General features: G+C 48.4%; 2 protein-coding genes across 11 annotated transcripts in view; both read left to right on the forward strand.

Moving 5' to 3' along the window:
* SUMO3 (small ubiquitin-like modifier 3) overlaps window positions 1–6,995 on the forward strand; it is an 18,622-nt gene extending 11,627 nt beyond the window's left edge. Inside the window, exons 3-5 of one of the 7 annotated variants that reach the window (XM_025378719.1) lie at window positions 2,885–2,956; window positions 5,576–5,714; window positions 6,560–6,574. In XM_025378719.1, the coding sequence (XP_025234504.1) occupies window positions 2,885–2,956; window positions 5,576–5,665 (162 nt within the window). In that variant the 3' untranslated portion in view covers window positions 5,666–5,714; window positions 6,560–6,574. Of the gene's footprint in view, window positions 1–1,977; window positions 2,151–2,884; window positions 3,007–5,575 lie in introns of those variants that run through there. The other 6 variants (XM_025378718.1, XM_025378717.1, XM_025378721.1 and 3 more) reach the window with 6 other exon arrangements.
* Window positions 6,996–10,979: 3,984 nt separating this feature from the next.
* The window catches only part of UBE2G2 (ubiquitin conjugating enzyme E2 G2), a 33,618-nt gene continuing 29,369 nt past the window's right edge, over window positions 10,980–15,228 (forward strand). For 2 of the 4 annotated variants that reach the window (XR_003118563.1, XM_025379435.1), the window contains exon 1: window positions 10,980–11,297. Coding sequence is in view for 1 of the 4 variants with exons in the window: in XM_025379435.1 (XP_025235220.1) it covers window positions 11,255–11,297 (43 nt within the window). In the remaining 3 variants the exon portion in view is untranslated. The remainder of the gene's footprint in view (window positions 11,298–15,228) is intronic. The other 2 variants (XM_025379437.1, XM_025379436.1) reach the window with 2 other exon arrangements.

Consider the following 15,228-nt stretch of genomic DNA (forward strand, 5'->3'; position numbering starts at 1 on the left):
TTTTGAGACGGAGTCTCGCTGTGCTCCCAGGCTGGAGTGCAGTGGCGTGATCTCGGCTCACTGCAAGCTCCGCCTCCCGGGTTCACGCCATTCTCCCGCCTCAGCCTCCCAAGTAGCTGAGACTACAGGCGCCCGCCACCACGCCCGGCTAGTTTTTTGTATTTTTAGTAGAGACGGGGTTTCACCATGTTAGCCAGGATAGTCTCGATCTCCTGACCTCGTGATCCACCCGCCTCGGCCTCCCAAAGTGCTGGGATTACAGGCTTGAGCCACCGCGCCCGGCCGTTCAGTGGATTCTGATTCTCTGTGCTTTGTTTGTAACTTGGTTTTTCTCTGGAAGTATCTGGGACCATATTCTGGCATTCCAGTGTTCCCTTATGTGCCTCAGAGTTGGGTGATTTTATCACTCATGCTGCTGGGTACTTTATGGATCTGGACATTTATTTTTATTCAAGAAATATGCCGTATGTTAGTTCTTTGATAATTTGTGTCCTTCTCCACACTCTGGTCCCTCTTTTTGGAGTTCCTGTTCCTCCTGCTGCTAATTGTCCTAGTTTACATTTGATAATTTTTCTCCCATTTTGCTTTGGGCTTTATTGTTGCTGTTGGTCTCCTTTCTTGGAGGTCATTTCAACCTTATCTTTCCACTTTCTGTGGACATTCTCATCTCTGTCATGATTTTTAATTTCCAAAAGTTCTTTTCTATTTCTGTTGAGTGTTCTTTTTTTCTCAGTAGCAGTTTGTTTATTTTTTTTGAGACAGGGTCTCACTCTGTCCCCCAAGCTGCAGCACAGTGGTGTGATCATGGTTCACTGCAGCCTTGACCCCTGGGGCTCAAGTGATCCACCCACCTCAGCCTCCTGAGTAGGTGGGACTACAGGTACACGCCACCACACCTGGCTAATTTTTTTATTTTGTGTTGATGGGGGTCTCCCTGTGTGGTCCAGGTTGGTCTCGAATTCCTGGGCTCAAGCGATCCTCCTGCTTGTGTCTCCCAAAGTGTGGGATTACAGGTGTGAGCCACCATACCCATCCTCAGTAGCAATTGATTGTTTTCTGAAGGTAGTATTATTTTTTACTTCCCATAGAACTTGAATTGTGAGTGTAGGTGTGTGTGGTGTGTATGTCCATATCTTTGTGCATGTGTGTGTATGTGTGGGGGTATGTGCATGTGTGGGCCTGTGTTGGGAGCGTTCTCCTGCCTCCTTCCTGTCCGTTCTCCTCTGTGCTCCTCCCCTCCTCTCCTCTCCGGGCTGCTGCACAGTGAGCCTTACCCTGACTACTGTCATGCAGGCTGACTTCTCTGCAAGCATGGAGCGCTGAGAAGCTGGTGAGAAGCCATGTACATGGATGGCTGTGCTGCCAGGGCTGTGTATCTCTGGGGTGACCTGTCTGGATTGCAGGTTCTGGAGGCACCCAGATGCTAAGTTGGAGAGTTGAGTCCTCCAGTCTCCGGCCAGCCTCCTGGGGGCACATCTGGAGGGGAGAGGGGACTTGGTGCGCAGTGCTGGGGGCACGCGCTTCCATGGGCCTGTTTTCGTCCTACGCCTGGAGCCCTGCACCCACCTCTTCAGAAAGCAGACCTCCTGTGTGCTGCCGTGGGAGGCACAGGGTTGTGGGGGTCCTGCTGAAGTCTGCATGTGAACTTCCAGGCAGCTGTTCAGAATAGGCTGCCTGCCACACAGGCTGGGGTGTGCCCAGTCCCTCCTTCCCAGGATCCTAATCCAGTGTCCATCAGACCACCAGTGTCCACGCCTCAGTAGCCTCTGGCACAGCCCAGCATTGACATCTCTGCCCATCCCTGCCGCCATTTTCTTTGTCCTTGCTGTTTGTGCCTTTCTCATGTACATCATTTCAGTGGGGTTTCAGGAGGGAGCAGAGATGCACGTTTTAACGCCGTCTGTCCTGTTTCAGTTGAATCAGAACTGCTTGTTGAGGAAATGTTTTTGCCCCGACCACGTTTCTCCATTCCCTCAGGACACAGAAAGGCTGCGTGCTCTCTTTCCGGCTGCCCTCCACAAGGCCAAAGTCATGGTGGTGACTGCTCCCTGGCCTCACGCAGCCTTCTTATCTGTCCCTCATTGGCACACAACCTGTTCCTTGCTGAGAACTTTGTAAAGGGGGAAGGTGGTGGTGCCAGCATTGTAGAATTTCTACTCGGCTTCTGGAAGGAAATGGGAGGGATGACCCAGGACAGGTCAGGGCACCAGGACAGAGAAGATTCAGTGTTTGAATTGACCATTCCACATAGCCACTGCACTGAGAAACTTTGATTGAAAAGCTAGCCGCTGGAAGATTAGTATTCACCCAGTGGCTCACTTGCCCTCCCCTGGCACGTCACCAATGCTAGTCCAGCTTTTTTCCTGCTGAGGGATGCATCCTCTCTTCAGAGACCTCCTGGCTGACAGCTCTCTGAGCCAGCATCACTGTGACAGGTTACCCTTCCTCACCTGGGTTTCGTATGTAAAGAAAGTGGATTTTAGAGGCAGATGAGTTTGGATGTTAGTCTAGGACATCTCTTGTTTTCTCGTGTTTGAATGTTGTGTCTGCTTTCCTTCTGCCATGGACAACTTAGCTATCTGCTTTGAAACTGAACTGACACTGAGTTGGCTTTAAGAAGTTCCCAGTATATAGTGGTGTAACAAAACTTGGGTTGAAAATGAGCTGTTTTAGCCCATCAGAGAGAAGATGGTAGAAAAGTGGGTTCTGAAGGCAGTGGTGTCAGGCACTGCTTGAAAGAGATTGTAGGCCCACTGGTGAGTTTTTAATACTGAACTGGATCATAAATCTGCATATCAGAATGCTGATACTTGGATTAAAATATTTGATTTTTGAATTAAGCTGTATCTGGACATGTTTAATGGCAACTGCTTTTCCTTTTCAGGGTTTGTCAATGAGACAGATTAGATTCAGGTTTGACGGGCAGCCAATTAATGAAACCGACACTCCAGCACAGGTATGGAGCTGGCTTTGCGTGGTTCCAGGGCGACTTCCGATTTGCGTTGGGTAATTGCCATTTGGGATATGCTTATTTGAGAATCGTAGATGGGAGCTCATACAGAATGCCTTTCTTTTTTTCCTTAATGATACTGATTATTAGATTATTTATTTTTCAAATTTTAGATTTAAATTTTCAAATGAGAAAACTGCTTTGCAGACATCATTCTTGCTGTTTGGAGATGGAGTGAGTGCTGGGCCCGTCCTCACTGTAAGGGAAGCGGGGGTGTGAGGACCACTCAGTGGCCCCTTCCTGCCCATCCTCTGGACACTTGCAGTTGTAGCCCGTGTGCAGCTCAGGGGCCGACTGGATTCTTGTGCCTTTTAAGTAACTTGCACAAGTGACGTGGGGGCAGAATGTGCCATCACACCTGATCATCCGTCTGCACAGGTGTTTCTCTCACGTACCTGTCACATGCCGAAATGAATGAGATTTCATATATCACGTTGCAGGGCATCATATTGTCGTGGAAAGAGCTTTGGACTTGGAAACAGATTTTTTTTTTTTTTTGAGATGGAGTCTCGCTCTGTCGCCCAGGCTGGAGTGCAGTGGCGCGAACTCAGCTCACTGCAGGCTCCGCCTCCCGGGTTCCCGCCATTCTCCTGCCTCAGCCTCCGGAGTAGCTGGGACTACAGGCGCCTGCCACCGCGCCTGGCTAATTTTTTTGTACTTTTAATAGAGACGGGGTTTTACCATGTTAGCCAGGATGGGTTTTTTTTTTTTTTTTTTTGAGATGGAGTCTCGCTCTGTCGCCCAGGCTGGAATGCAGTGGCGCGATCTCGGCTCACTGCAAGCTCCGCCTCCCGGGTTCCTGCCATTCTCCTGCCTCAGCCTCCCAAGTAGCTGGGACTACAGGCACCTGCCACTGCGCCCGGCTAATTTTTTGTATTTTTAGTAGAGACGGGGTTTCACCATGGTCTCGATCTCCTGACCTTGTGATCCGCCCGCCTCGGCCTCCCAAAGTGCTGGGATTACAGGCGTGAGCCACCGCGCCCGGCCAGCCAGGATGGTCTTGATCTCCTGATCTCGCCCACCTCAGCCTCCCAAAGTGCTCGGATTACAGGTGTGAGCCACTGCACCTGCCCAAAACAGACTTTTTTTTTTTTTTTTTTTTTGAGACGGAGTCTCGCTCTGTCACCCAGGCTGGAGTGCAGTGGCCGGATCTCAGCTCACTGCAAGCTCCGCCTCCCGGGTTTACGCCATTCTCCTGCCTCAGCCTCCCGAGTAGCTGGGACTACAGGCGCCCGCCACTCGCCCGGCTAGTTTTTTGTATTTTTTAGTAGAGACGGGGTTTCACCATGTTCGCCAGGATGGTCTCGATCTCCTGACCTCGTGATCCGCCCGTCTCGGCCTCCCAAAGTGCTGGGATTACAGGCTTGAGCCACCGCGCCCGGCCCAAAACAGACTTTTTAAAAAAAACTTGGTTCAAATTGCAGCTCTTATCATTTGTCAGCTGATGGCCCTGTGACCAAGAGTCACTTCATTCTGTGGAGGCTCAGTTTTGTCTGTCTGTAAATGGAGCTTTTTCTCCCTTTCAAAGTTGTGAGAATCCACTGGAATGTTTTATGTGGAAATACTTTTGCAAAACATTTAGTATTTTAAACATTTAATATTCAGTATTTATTAAATATTGAAAACATCTTTGCAATAAGTATCCATTTCTAGCTACTTTACGAAATCTACACACCGCTAAAAAGTGGCAGCTCTGGGAGTGTTCACCAGGGAGAGGCTGCTGAGAGCAGCTGAGCGGGGAGGGCCTTGTGGAGTCTCCAGGACTTGACTGGGAGTCCGGGGGCAGGCTGTGGACAGGTGGACCAAGAGGCAGAAGGAGCCCTGCCTGGGGGCTCTCCCTCCGGCCCGTAGTGTCGGTGGCAGGGTGAGGGTGGCCGACAGCCCTGATGGGACTTCTTTCCATTTGGGAGCATGACTGCTTCCAGCCTCGCTGAGTCTCTGTAGGAACTGGCAGAAGCTTCCCCTTGCTCAGAGGATGGAAGATGATCAGGGTGGGTGTTTTGCGCCCACTGTGTCGGGAGAAGAGAAGTGAGCAGGGGTGTTTCACCACCTTGCCTGGGCTTTGAACGGGGAGGGGCGGGAGAAGCCAGCCGTGGACCCTCACTTGATGGGCCCTTCTGTGAGCTGGGGGCTTTGGCTTTCATGGCATGGTCCCTCGCACTTGGTATAAAGCGCATGGCTCCTGCGGGTCCTAGGACTCAGTGCTGCTAATCAGATGTTCTTAAGTAGACTCTGTTTTTGTGTAATTTTTCACTAAGAATTTTATACATTTCAGTTTATCTTCTAGACTCAGTTTTTCTCTCAGTTAACATTGTAGCTGTGAATCTGCTTTTGTGAGTTTTGTTAGGGGAAGCTTGCTGAACCGTAAGGGCTGTGGTGAGCACATAGCAATGCCTCTTCCATGCGTGCTGAGCTGCAGTGAGGGGATGGACAGGAGCCAAGGTGGGATCAGGTGATGTCGCTAGTGTCAGGGAACACTCATGCTAGGGAGGATCTTCCCGCTTTCTGATGAAAACTAACAAGCTCCCCTCTCTCTCGGTGTGCCTGCTGTGACAACCCTGACAGCTGGAGATGGAGGACGAGGACACCATCGACGTGTTCCAGCAGCAGACAGGAGGTGCGCCGGAGAGCAGCCTGGCAGGGCATGGTTTCTAGAGGGCCCGTCCCCAGCCCGGGCCGTCCGTCCTTGCATTGATGTTGAATGGTGAGCACGTGACCATGCCGACCACAAAGGCGTCTGCGGAAACTCGAGGACATTCACCACAATGATTTTCCTCTCTCTGATGTACTTCAAGTGCAACTCGAAACTATATCTGCAGGGATGAATCTGTAACTTAAATTGGGCCAATCAGAATTGTTATCTTTGTTCAGGTAAAATGAGTTGCAAGGTATTTTGGGTTTTTTTGTGTATTCATTTGTGTTTTTCCCCCCACCTAAAACATTTTTTAACCCCAGAATTATAGCCTGAATGTTCGCTTTTAGTCTGGCTAGGGACCTGACTCCTGAGTTGCTGCCTCTCCCCCGCTCACTCCAGTCACACAGAGAATTGGTGTTTCCCGCAGTGGGGGTGCGGCTCTTGGACAGGTAATGGGGGCAAGGTGGGTAGGGAGGATAGACTGTCACTTGCTGTTATAGGCACAGGTGATTAAAATGCTAAATATTGCAAATGTATGCTTTGTCAGTATATGGAAAAGTTGAAGGGAAAATACTGGAATGCTTCTTCAAAGGTTAAAAAATAACTGGGTCCTTTGGTAATTTGACCCCACGTGCTCTCTGGCCCTCAAGCATGTAATCTCGGGGTCTGAGGCCGAGGACCCACCCCCTGCCATCCCTCCCACCCCACTCCCTGCTCAGTACCTGGCGTCGGTACACAGGCAAGGACTGGCACAACCAAAATTGGCTTTTCTCTTCCTCTTAATATTGAAGAAATTCCCACATTTCTCATTTGGTAATGGTGTTGTGGCCTCAGATTTCTTCCAGTATTTGCTTCTGATGAATAATTATGGTCTATACATAAAAAAGTAAGATTAAGTATTGCTGAATTTGCAGTTACGTTGTCGTGTAAAAGAGCTACTTCCAAGTGTGGTTACAAATGAACCCATGGAATGATGACTTCATGTTCTTCTCGTGGGTTTGTGCCGTGCTGCTTTCCAAATATGTATTGAATTTATGCATTAGTCTGGTGATTTCAGTTCTGTGAAATATTTTGGGATCTATACCAATTAAACATTTTCATAGTTCTGCCTACTGTCGTTCCCTGAGGCTCCATTGCTGCTTGGTGGCCATTCTCTGCCTTTTATAGTCACCTGAACCACCACCCATCATCTCTTGCTTGCTTGAAATCTTGCTGAAATGTTCTCATTTCCTGTTTGCTGTATGGGCTCGGGTGGGATGTTTGTTGGCTCTGTTGTGTTTATTCACCAATTTGTACATTATTTGTTGTCCTTTACTACTGTAAACAGTAAATATAGTTTGGTATTCTGTCTCTTGGCTTCTACTAAACACTGCATTTGAAGGTTGGGGCGTACCGGTACAGTTCAGTGTTTGAACTGATGATTCCGCGTGGCCACTGCACGGAGAAACTTTGATTGAAAAGCTAGCCGCTGGAAGGTTAGCATTCACCTAGTGGCTCATTTCCCCTCCCCTGGCACATCAACAATGCTAGTCCAGCCTTTTTCCTGCTGAGGGATGTATCCTCTCCTCAGAGACCTCCTGGCTGACAGCTGTCTGAGCCAGCATCACTGTGACAGATTACCCTTCCTCTCCTGGGTTTCGTATGTAAAGAAAGGGTGGATTTTAGAGGCAGATAAGCTTGGGTGTTAGTCTAGGACATCTCTCGTTTTCTGGTGTTTGCATGTAAGTCGGCTTTCCTTCTGCCATGGACAACTTACCTATCTGCTTTGAAATGGAACTGACATTGATTTGGCTTTAAGAATTTCCCAGTATGCAATGGTGTAACAAAACCCAGGTTGAAAATGAGCTGTTTTAGCCCATCAGTTGAGTGAACCCAAGGTGAAGGAAGATGGGCATCTGTGGAGATGGAATACGTGATTCATTTGCACCAGGAAGAGTGCACGGATTAAGGCACAATACAGAGACGGGGACATCCGCCAGATTCCCTAGGCAGCCTGAGGCGAAGGGGCTGCCAAAATCCACGAGGAAAGGGATGTGTCTCAGGCAACATAGGTTAGATGAGAATAATGGCCAAGAGCATATGTGGATGTATTAGGACAGTGCTGCTTGAACTTCCATCCACAACACCTCACAGCAGAAGAACCAGCAGGATGTTTTAAAAAATTTTTAGAGATGGGGGTCTCACTATATTGCTGTATTAGTGCATCGTCACATTACTATGAAGAACTGCCTGAGACTGCGGTAATTTATAAAGAAAAGAGGTTTAATTGACTCATAGTTCTGTAGGCTGTACAGGAAGCGTGGCTAGGGAGGCCTCAGGAAACTCATGGCAGAAGAGGAAGGAGGCACGTCTTACATGGTTGGAGCAGGAGGGAGAGCAGGGGGAGATGCCACACACTTTTAAACAAGCAGATCTTGTGAGAACTCACCGTGACAGCAGCAAGGGGAAAATCTGCCCCCATGACCCAATCACCTCCTGCCAGGCCCCTCCTCCAACACTGGGGATTACAATTCAACCGTAAGGTTTGGGCATGGACACAAATCCAAACTATAAATCAGTTGCCCAAGCTGATCTCAGACTCCTGGCCTCAAGTGATCCTCCTGCCTCAGCCTCTCAAGTAGTTGGGATTACAGGTGTGAGCCACGGCGCCCAGCAAAGGCATGTTCTTTTTTTTTTTTTTTTTTTTTGAGACAGAGTCTCGCGCTGTGTCACCCAGGCTGGAGTGCAGTGGCGCGATCTCGGCTCACTGCAAGCTCCGCCTCTCAGGTTCACGCCATTCTCCTGCCTCAGCCTCCGAGTAGCTGGGACTACAGGCGCCCGCCACCACGCCCGGCTAGTTTTTTTTTGTATTTTTAGTAGAGACGGGGTTTCACCATGTTAGCCAGGATGGTCTCGATCTCCTGACCTCGTGATCCACCCGCCTCGGCCTCCCAAAGTGCTGGGATTACAGGCTTGAGCCACCGCGCCCGGCTGGCATGTTCTTGAGGTTGTCTTTTCTCTGAGATTTATGCGAATTGTGCATTTGGAAAAATAGATTTGTTGGGATTACTATTTTCAAGAACATTAATTATGAGAAACTGAATCTTTGGGTTAAATTGATGCTCCTGCAGGACAGAGGCCCTATTTATCCTGGTGTCTATGCCTGGGGTTCCAACTGGAACTTCTCCAGTTTTTGCACCGAAAGGAACCCCCACTCCCAGGAAACTTGTCATCTTAGCCATGCTGCAGGAGTGCCCAGCTGGAAACGCGTGATGTTCATGGGAAAGCCCCACCGTGTGACATGGGTTAAGCTGTGAGGTCCTTTTTATATTTCAGAACTTCAGTTGCTAAAGATAGAAGGCATTAATTTTATTCTGTACAGTTGGCCTCTCCAGGGTGTGCTGCCATGCAGTATTACACACTAGCTGCTCAGAACCCCTGGGACTCCAGTGCCACTTACATCAAGTGAGTTGAGAGTTGCATGAGTTAGCCGATTAAAATACAGGATGCCCAGCTAAACTTGAATTTCACACAAGGAACTGAATGATGACCATGAAAAGAAATGTTGCAGAGAGCCTGGTTCTCCGAAGATAAGGTGGTGTAACAGCCCCGTTGAGGGGAGAGACTGCCATCTTATTTCAGCAACTCATATTTTGGACTTTTGTCACTTGAAGCCGAAGCTAATCCTGATAGAAGCTGTAAACCACATTTCTGAAAAATAGTAATTGGAGAACATACAGTGTTCTACAGTAAGATGTCTGGAAAAGATTGATAAAATTATGAAAATATCCAGCATATGATGTTATAGTGAGCATCACGGCATTGACAGTAATGCTTTATTGCCCATATTTCCCATAACTGGAAAAGGGGAGCTGCTTTCCTTTAGTAGCACTGGACAGAAACGCCTTGGGGTGTGGGGTGCTGTCTGATTACAGAGAGAGCAGCTCTTGAATGGGGGAGGAAACACCTCCATTGTGACTTTTTGCACATTGCATTTGCACAAATTACTCTCTGAAACAGTCTCAAAGAACAATGTCATTTTTATAAAGCACTGTGGTCATTTGAAAAGATAGAGGTAGACTGAAATTCTGAATTTTAGGGAATTTTCCTACAATATGCATACTTGTGAAGTTTGCATTGTTAAATTTCATTTGATTTGACAAATCCGTATTAAGAGTATATGGTGTCCAGGTACAGAGGATGCCCCAGAAACAAGACAGAAGTAGGCAGAGAACCTTGGCTCTCATGGAACACGGTTTTGGTTAGAAGCAAGAGATAAGGGTAATAAATTTATAGCATGCTAGTAAGTTCTATAGTACGGTGTGTTGGGTAGCAGTTGCAGAGAAAAAGGTATGCGGTGAAGGGAGGGTGGTGATGGTCTAGGCCACACTGAAGAGGCAACATTTGAGCAAAGACTGAGAGAGAGTGGGAAGAGTCGTGGACCAGAGCCGCCAGAAGAAAGTGTTTCCGGGGTGGGAAAAGTCAGGGACTCTGAACGAAGCCAGGGCAGCTGGAGTGGAGTGAGAGGGATGTCGGGAGGGTCTGGGAGGACGGCGGGGTGGCCCAAGGCAGTGCTTTACTGAGTGAAATGGGCGGAGCAGCGTGTGAATGTGATCAGACTTCTTTTACAGGGATCATCTGCAATGCCGGAAGGGAAAAGACAAATGAAGAGGTTATTGCAACGAACAGCCAGGCAAGAGATGCAAACGTTTTTTGCAAAGGTGTGTGTGTATATACATCCTTGCACTGGACAGCCACGAAGCACTCACTGTGAAGTAAGGATGTGGGTTCAAATCGCTCACCTATTCACTGCGGATCAATCGGGAAAGCACTCCCACTCAGTACAGCCATTACGGGAAAAGGGCTAGCTCCTTACAGGATCCTCAACTGTGGAGAGGCCGGGAGCCCACGCGGGGCGCTGGGGATTCTCTCAGCACCCCAGGGGCTCGGGCAGGGACCCGAGCCGCGCCCTCCCTCCCGGGGGTGCCCTGGGGTCGAGGCTGCCCAGCGGAGCTGGCCGCTCTCTCCCTCGGAGTAGAAGGTGCTGGACCCGAACTCCAGCGGAGCCGCACAACACGTGGAGAAAAAGCGCCAGGACAGCCAACCTTCCCACCTTTTCAAACCTGAAACCCGGCCGGCCGGGGGCGGTTGGAACGTTCAGTGCGGACCCGCGCCTCAGGCGCCTTGTTCCCAGCCCCCGACCGCCCCGCGACCTCCCATCTCGTCTCCGCCCTCCCTCCCCAACCTCCATCCTCCCCGCTACAAACTCCGTCCTCCCGCCCTTCGGCAGCGCGCGGCTGGCACGGAACAGGCAGCGCACACACTAGAACAGGCGCCACCGTTCAGGAAGTCTCTACAAGACCAGGACCCTGAGGCCTCTGTAAGTGCCGGGACCGGAACCAACCACGCAGAGCGACTAAGGACCGGGCAAGAGCCGAGAGAACCCGCTCCCGCCAGTTAACTCCCACCACCCCGACAGCGCGCCGCGGCGATTGCGCACGCGCGCTACGCACCACGCCCCGGAAGAGTTCCTGGGCCCGTGACGGTGACCCGGAAGCAGCCCCCGGTGTCGGGGCAGGAGGGACGCGCGCGGCTGAGGTGAGGTCGGTCAGCGCAGCTGTTGCGGGGCCATGGCGGGGACGGCGCTGAAGAGACTGATGGCCGAGTACAAACGTGAGTTCGGGGATCTGGGCGGTCAGCAGCGTCCCGCGTTCCTGCTCCCGGGCCCGCGTCGTCCGGTGGGGCTGGGGCAGGGAGCCTGGCGGGGGAGCCGGGCGCGGGGCCTCCATCGTGAACCCCGCTGTGGGTCCCGCGGAGCGCCGCTCTCTGCGCCCGCTGCCCGTCCTCACGCGTGAAGTGAGGAGAAGCCTTCCCAGCGTCGGTAAAGGCAGCGCCGGCGCCGTGTTAGTTGAGAGCACACACAGTTGAGTCTTTGCGGGCTTTCTTTTTTCTCTTTTCTAGTAATTCTTTTCTTGGCAGCCTTGAGAACGTGCAGTGAGAGCTTGGGGGAGAAGGCCTGAATTGCTGCTGAGGAACTGGGGGGAAAAGTGTATGCGTTAAAAGGGGAAAGACTCGTTGGTGGAGCTTTGGTGAAAGGTCAGATTTTGGCTTTCCCTCCAGTGAAGGAAAAGGGCTTTTGAACAGTGCCACCTGTCACTCCTCCTAGGTAGTGTTGAGAAAACCCCATGAGTGCTTTCCTTCCCGGTACATTAGATATTTCTAATGTCTGAGGAGAGCGAAGGGAGAAATGAGAACCTAGGAGCACTCGGCATTCCATCGTTTTACACCGAATTCCCGCTCGGAAGAACTGCTGCGAGAAGTCTTGGAATGCCATTGTGTTGAAAGCGCCAGAAACCTGACTCGCCGGCGGAGACAAGATAGTAGCCGGCTAAGAGCAGGGCCCGAGTTCAGACCCGGCCTCTCAGCTCCTTAGCTCTTTGACCTTGTTCCTCTCTCGCAGTCTCTGCAGTTTCTTTATCTTAAAAGGTTAAAGTTGATACTGCCGGTGAAGTGCTTAGCAAAATACCTGATGTGTAAACTCTTAATAAAGTTAGCCGCTGCTTTTGTAATTAGATTGAGGGTAATTTTGGAAGAAAGTGAAAAATAGGCTGAACTAATGAATGTGATAAAACAGAAATAAGTGGTGAATATACATGTAGCTTGATTTCGTATAGCTATATTGGTGACACTGCACAGTGAGAGTTGATGTTTGGCTTAAGCAGACCAAAACATTGCAAATACAGGTTCACTCAGGTATGGTCATTCATCCCTTGGTATCTGGAGGGGATTGGTTCCAGGCCCACCTGCAGATACGGATGCTCAAGTCTCTACTATAAAGTGGCGTGGTATTTGCATTTAATGTATGCATAGCCTCTCATAACTTTTAAATCATCTCAAGGTTTACTTATAGTACCTAATGCAGTGTAAGTGCTGCGCAAATAGTTATACTGATTTTTTTTACTTTTATTTTTAAATCGTTATTTTTTTCAAGTATTTTGTATTCCTAGTTGGTCGAATCCATGAATGTGCAGGAGCAGATAGGCGGCCTGCTGTAAAAGTTCAAATAACGCTCGCCACCTAGTGTCTGCTAAAGCAGAACGTAGAGGCACACTTACTTTCCCGCGCGCTTTGCTTTATTGTGTTTCACTTCGCAGATATTGCATGTTTTACAAGTTTACAAGTTTTTTACAAGCAACCCTGCATGGGAGCAAGTCTGTTGGCACCATTTTTGCTCACTTCGTCTCTCTGTGTCACATTTTAATCTATTACGGTGATCTATGATCAGTAATCTTTGATGTTACTGTTGTAATTATTTTGGGGCATCACGAACCATGCCCATAAAAGATGGTCGTCCTAATAAATGTTGTGTGTGCTTCACTGACTGGCTGTTTCCCCATCTCTCTCCCGGCCTCTCTCTTCCCTGAGACAAAACAATATTGAATAGGCCAGTAATAACCGTACAGTGGGCTGAAGTGTTCAAGTGAAGAGTTGCACTCCACCCACTTCAAATCAAAAACTAGAAATGATTAAGTTTAGTGAGAAAAGAATGTTGAAAGTCAAGACAGGCTGAAAGCTGGGTCTCTTGCACCAGTTAGCCAAGTTGTGAATGCAAAGGAAAAGTTCTTGAAGGAAATTAAAAGTGTTGCTCTGTTGAACACAATGAATAATAAAGTGAAAAAGCCTTACTGCTTATATGAAGAAAGTTTTAGTGGTTTGGATAGAAGATCAAACCACTCATAACATTCCCTTAAACCAAAGTCTAATCCAGAGCAAGGCCCTAACTCTTCAGTTTTATGAAGGCTGAGAGCAGTGAGGAATCTGCAGAAGAAAAATTGGAAGCTAGTAGAGGTTGGTTCATGAGATTGAAGTAAATAACCTGTCTCCATAACATAAAAGCACAAGGTGAAGCAGCAAGTTCTCCAGAAGATCTAGCTAAGATCAAGATGAAAGTGACTCCTAAATTAAGCAATAGATTTACAAGGTACGTAAAATAGCCTTATGCAGTATTGGGAGGAGGAGATGCCATATACAACTTAAACAGCTAGAGAGAAGTCAGTGACTGGTTTCAAAGGACAGGCTGACTCTTGTTAGGGGCTAATGTCGGTCACTTTAAGTTGACTTTGAGTTGAAGCCAGTGCTCATTTATCATTCAGAAAATCTTAGGGCCCTTAAAAATTATGCTGAATATACTCTGAGCTCTAGAGATGGTACAACAGCCTGGATGACAGCACATCTAAGTACAACATGGTTTACTGAATATAAGCCCACTGTTGAGACCTACTGCTCAGGAAAAAAAAGATTATTTTCAAAATATTAATGCTGACAGTGCACCTGGTCACTCAAGAGCTCTGATGGAGATGTATAAGGAGATAAATGTTTTTATGCCTGCTAACACAACACCCATTCTGCAGCCCATGGATCCAGGAACAATTTTCACTTTTATTTAAGAAATACATTTCATAAGGCCATAGCTGCCATGAAAGGTGATTTCTTTGCTGGATCTGGGCAAAGAAAATCAAAAGCCTTCTGGAAAGGATTTATTATCCTAGATGGCATTAAGAACGTCTGTGATTCATGGGAGGTCACTGTATCAACAACAGGCGTTTGAAAAAGTTGATTTCAATGCTCATGGATGACTTTAAGGGGAGGAAGCAACTACAGATATGGTGGAAATAGCAAGGGAACTGCAGTTAGAGGTGGAGCATGAAGATGTCACTCAGTTGCTACAATCTCATGATCAAACTTGAACAGATGGGGAGTTGAGTCTTATAGATGAGCAAAGAAGTGATTCCTGAGATGGGATCTACTCCTGGTGAAAATGCTGTGAACATTGTTGAAATGACAACAAAAGATTGAGACTATTCCATAAACTTAGTTGATAAAGCAGCGGCAGGATTTGAGGGTATTGACTCCAATATTGAGTGAAGTTCCAGTCTGGGTAAAATGCTGTCAGACAACATCACAGAGTACAGAGCAATCTTTGGTGAAAGAGTCAGTCCCTGTGCCAAACTTAATTGTCTTATTTTCAGAAACTACCACAGCCACTCCTGCCTTCAGCAACTACCACCCTGATCAGTCAGCAGCCATCAATATCCCGGCAAGACTGCACTGGCAAAGAGATTATGACCTGCTAAAGGCTCAAATGATTGTTAGCATTTTTTAGCAATAAAAATTAAGCATATTTTGGCAAATAATTTTTTTTTTTTTTGAGACAGGGTCTTGCTCTGTCACCCAGGCTGGAGTGCAGTGGCACAACCACAGCTCATTGCAAGCCTTGACATCCTAGGCTCAAGCTATCCTCTCACTTAATCCTCCTGAGTAGCTGAGACTACAGGCACGTGCCACTACACCTGGCTGATTTTTCTGTCTTCATCTTGACCTCCATGTTGTCAGGGTTTGACGAAAGTGACTCCATTTTGATTCTGACAACGTTCATACTGGAACAGAGGATTGGATATGGGGAACTGTTACTTCTGTGTCGTCATGGGAAACCTGGCTGGTGGGTCAAATGCGTAAACACCTACCATTTCTTGGTGTCCTGGTTTGTGTTTGTGTCTCTGTTTTAGTTTTATTTTAGTCCTGTTTCTAGGGTGAGGCTAGACTG

Source organism: Theropithecus gelada, chromosome 3 (assembly GCF_003255815.1).
Source record: "Theropithecus gelada isolate Dixy chromosome 3, Tgel_1.0, whole genome shotgun sequence".
NCBI lineage: Eukaryota > Metazoa > Chordata > Mammalia > Primates > Cercopithecidae > Theropithecus > Theropithecus gelada.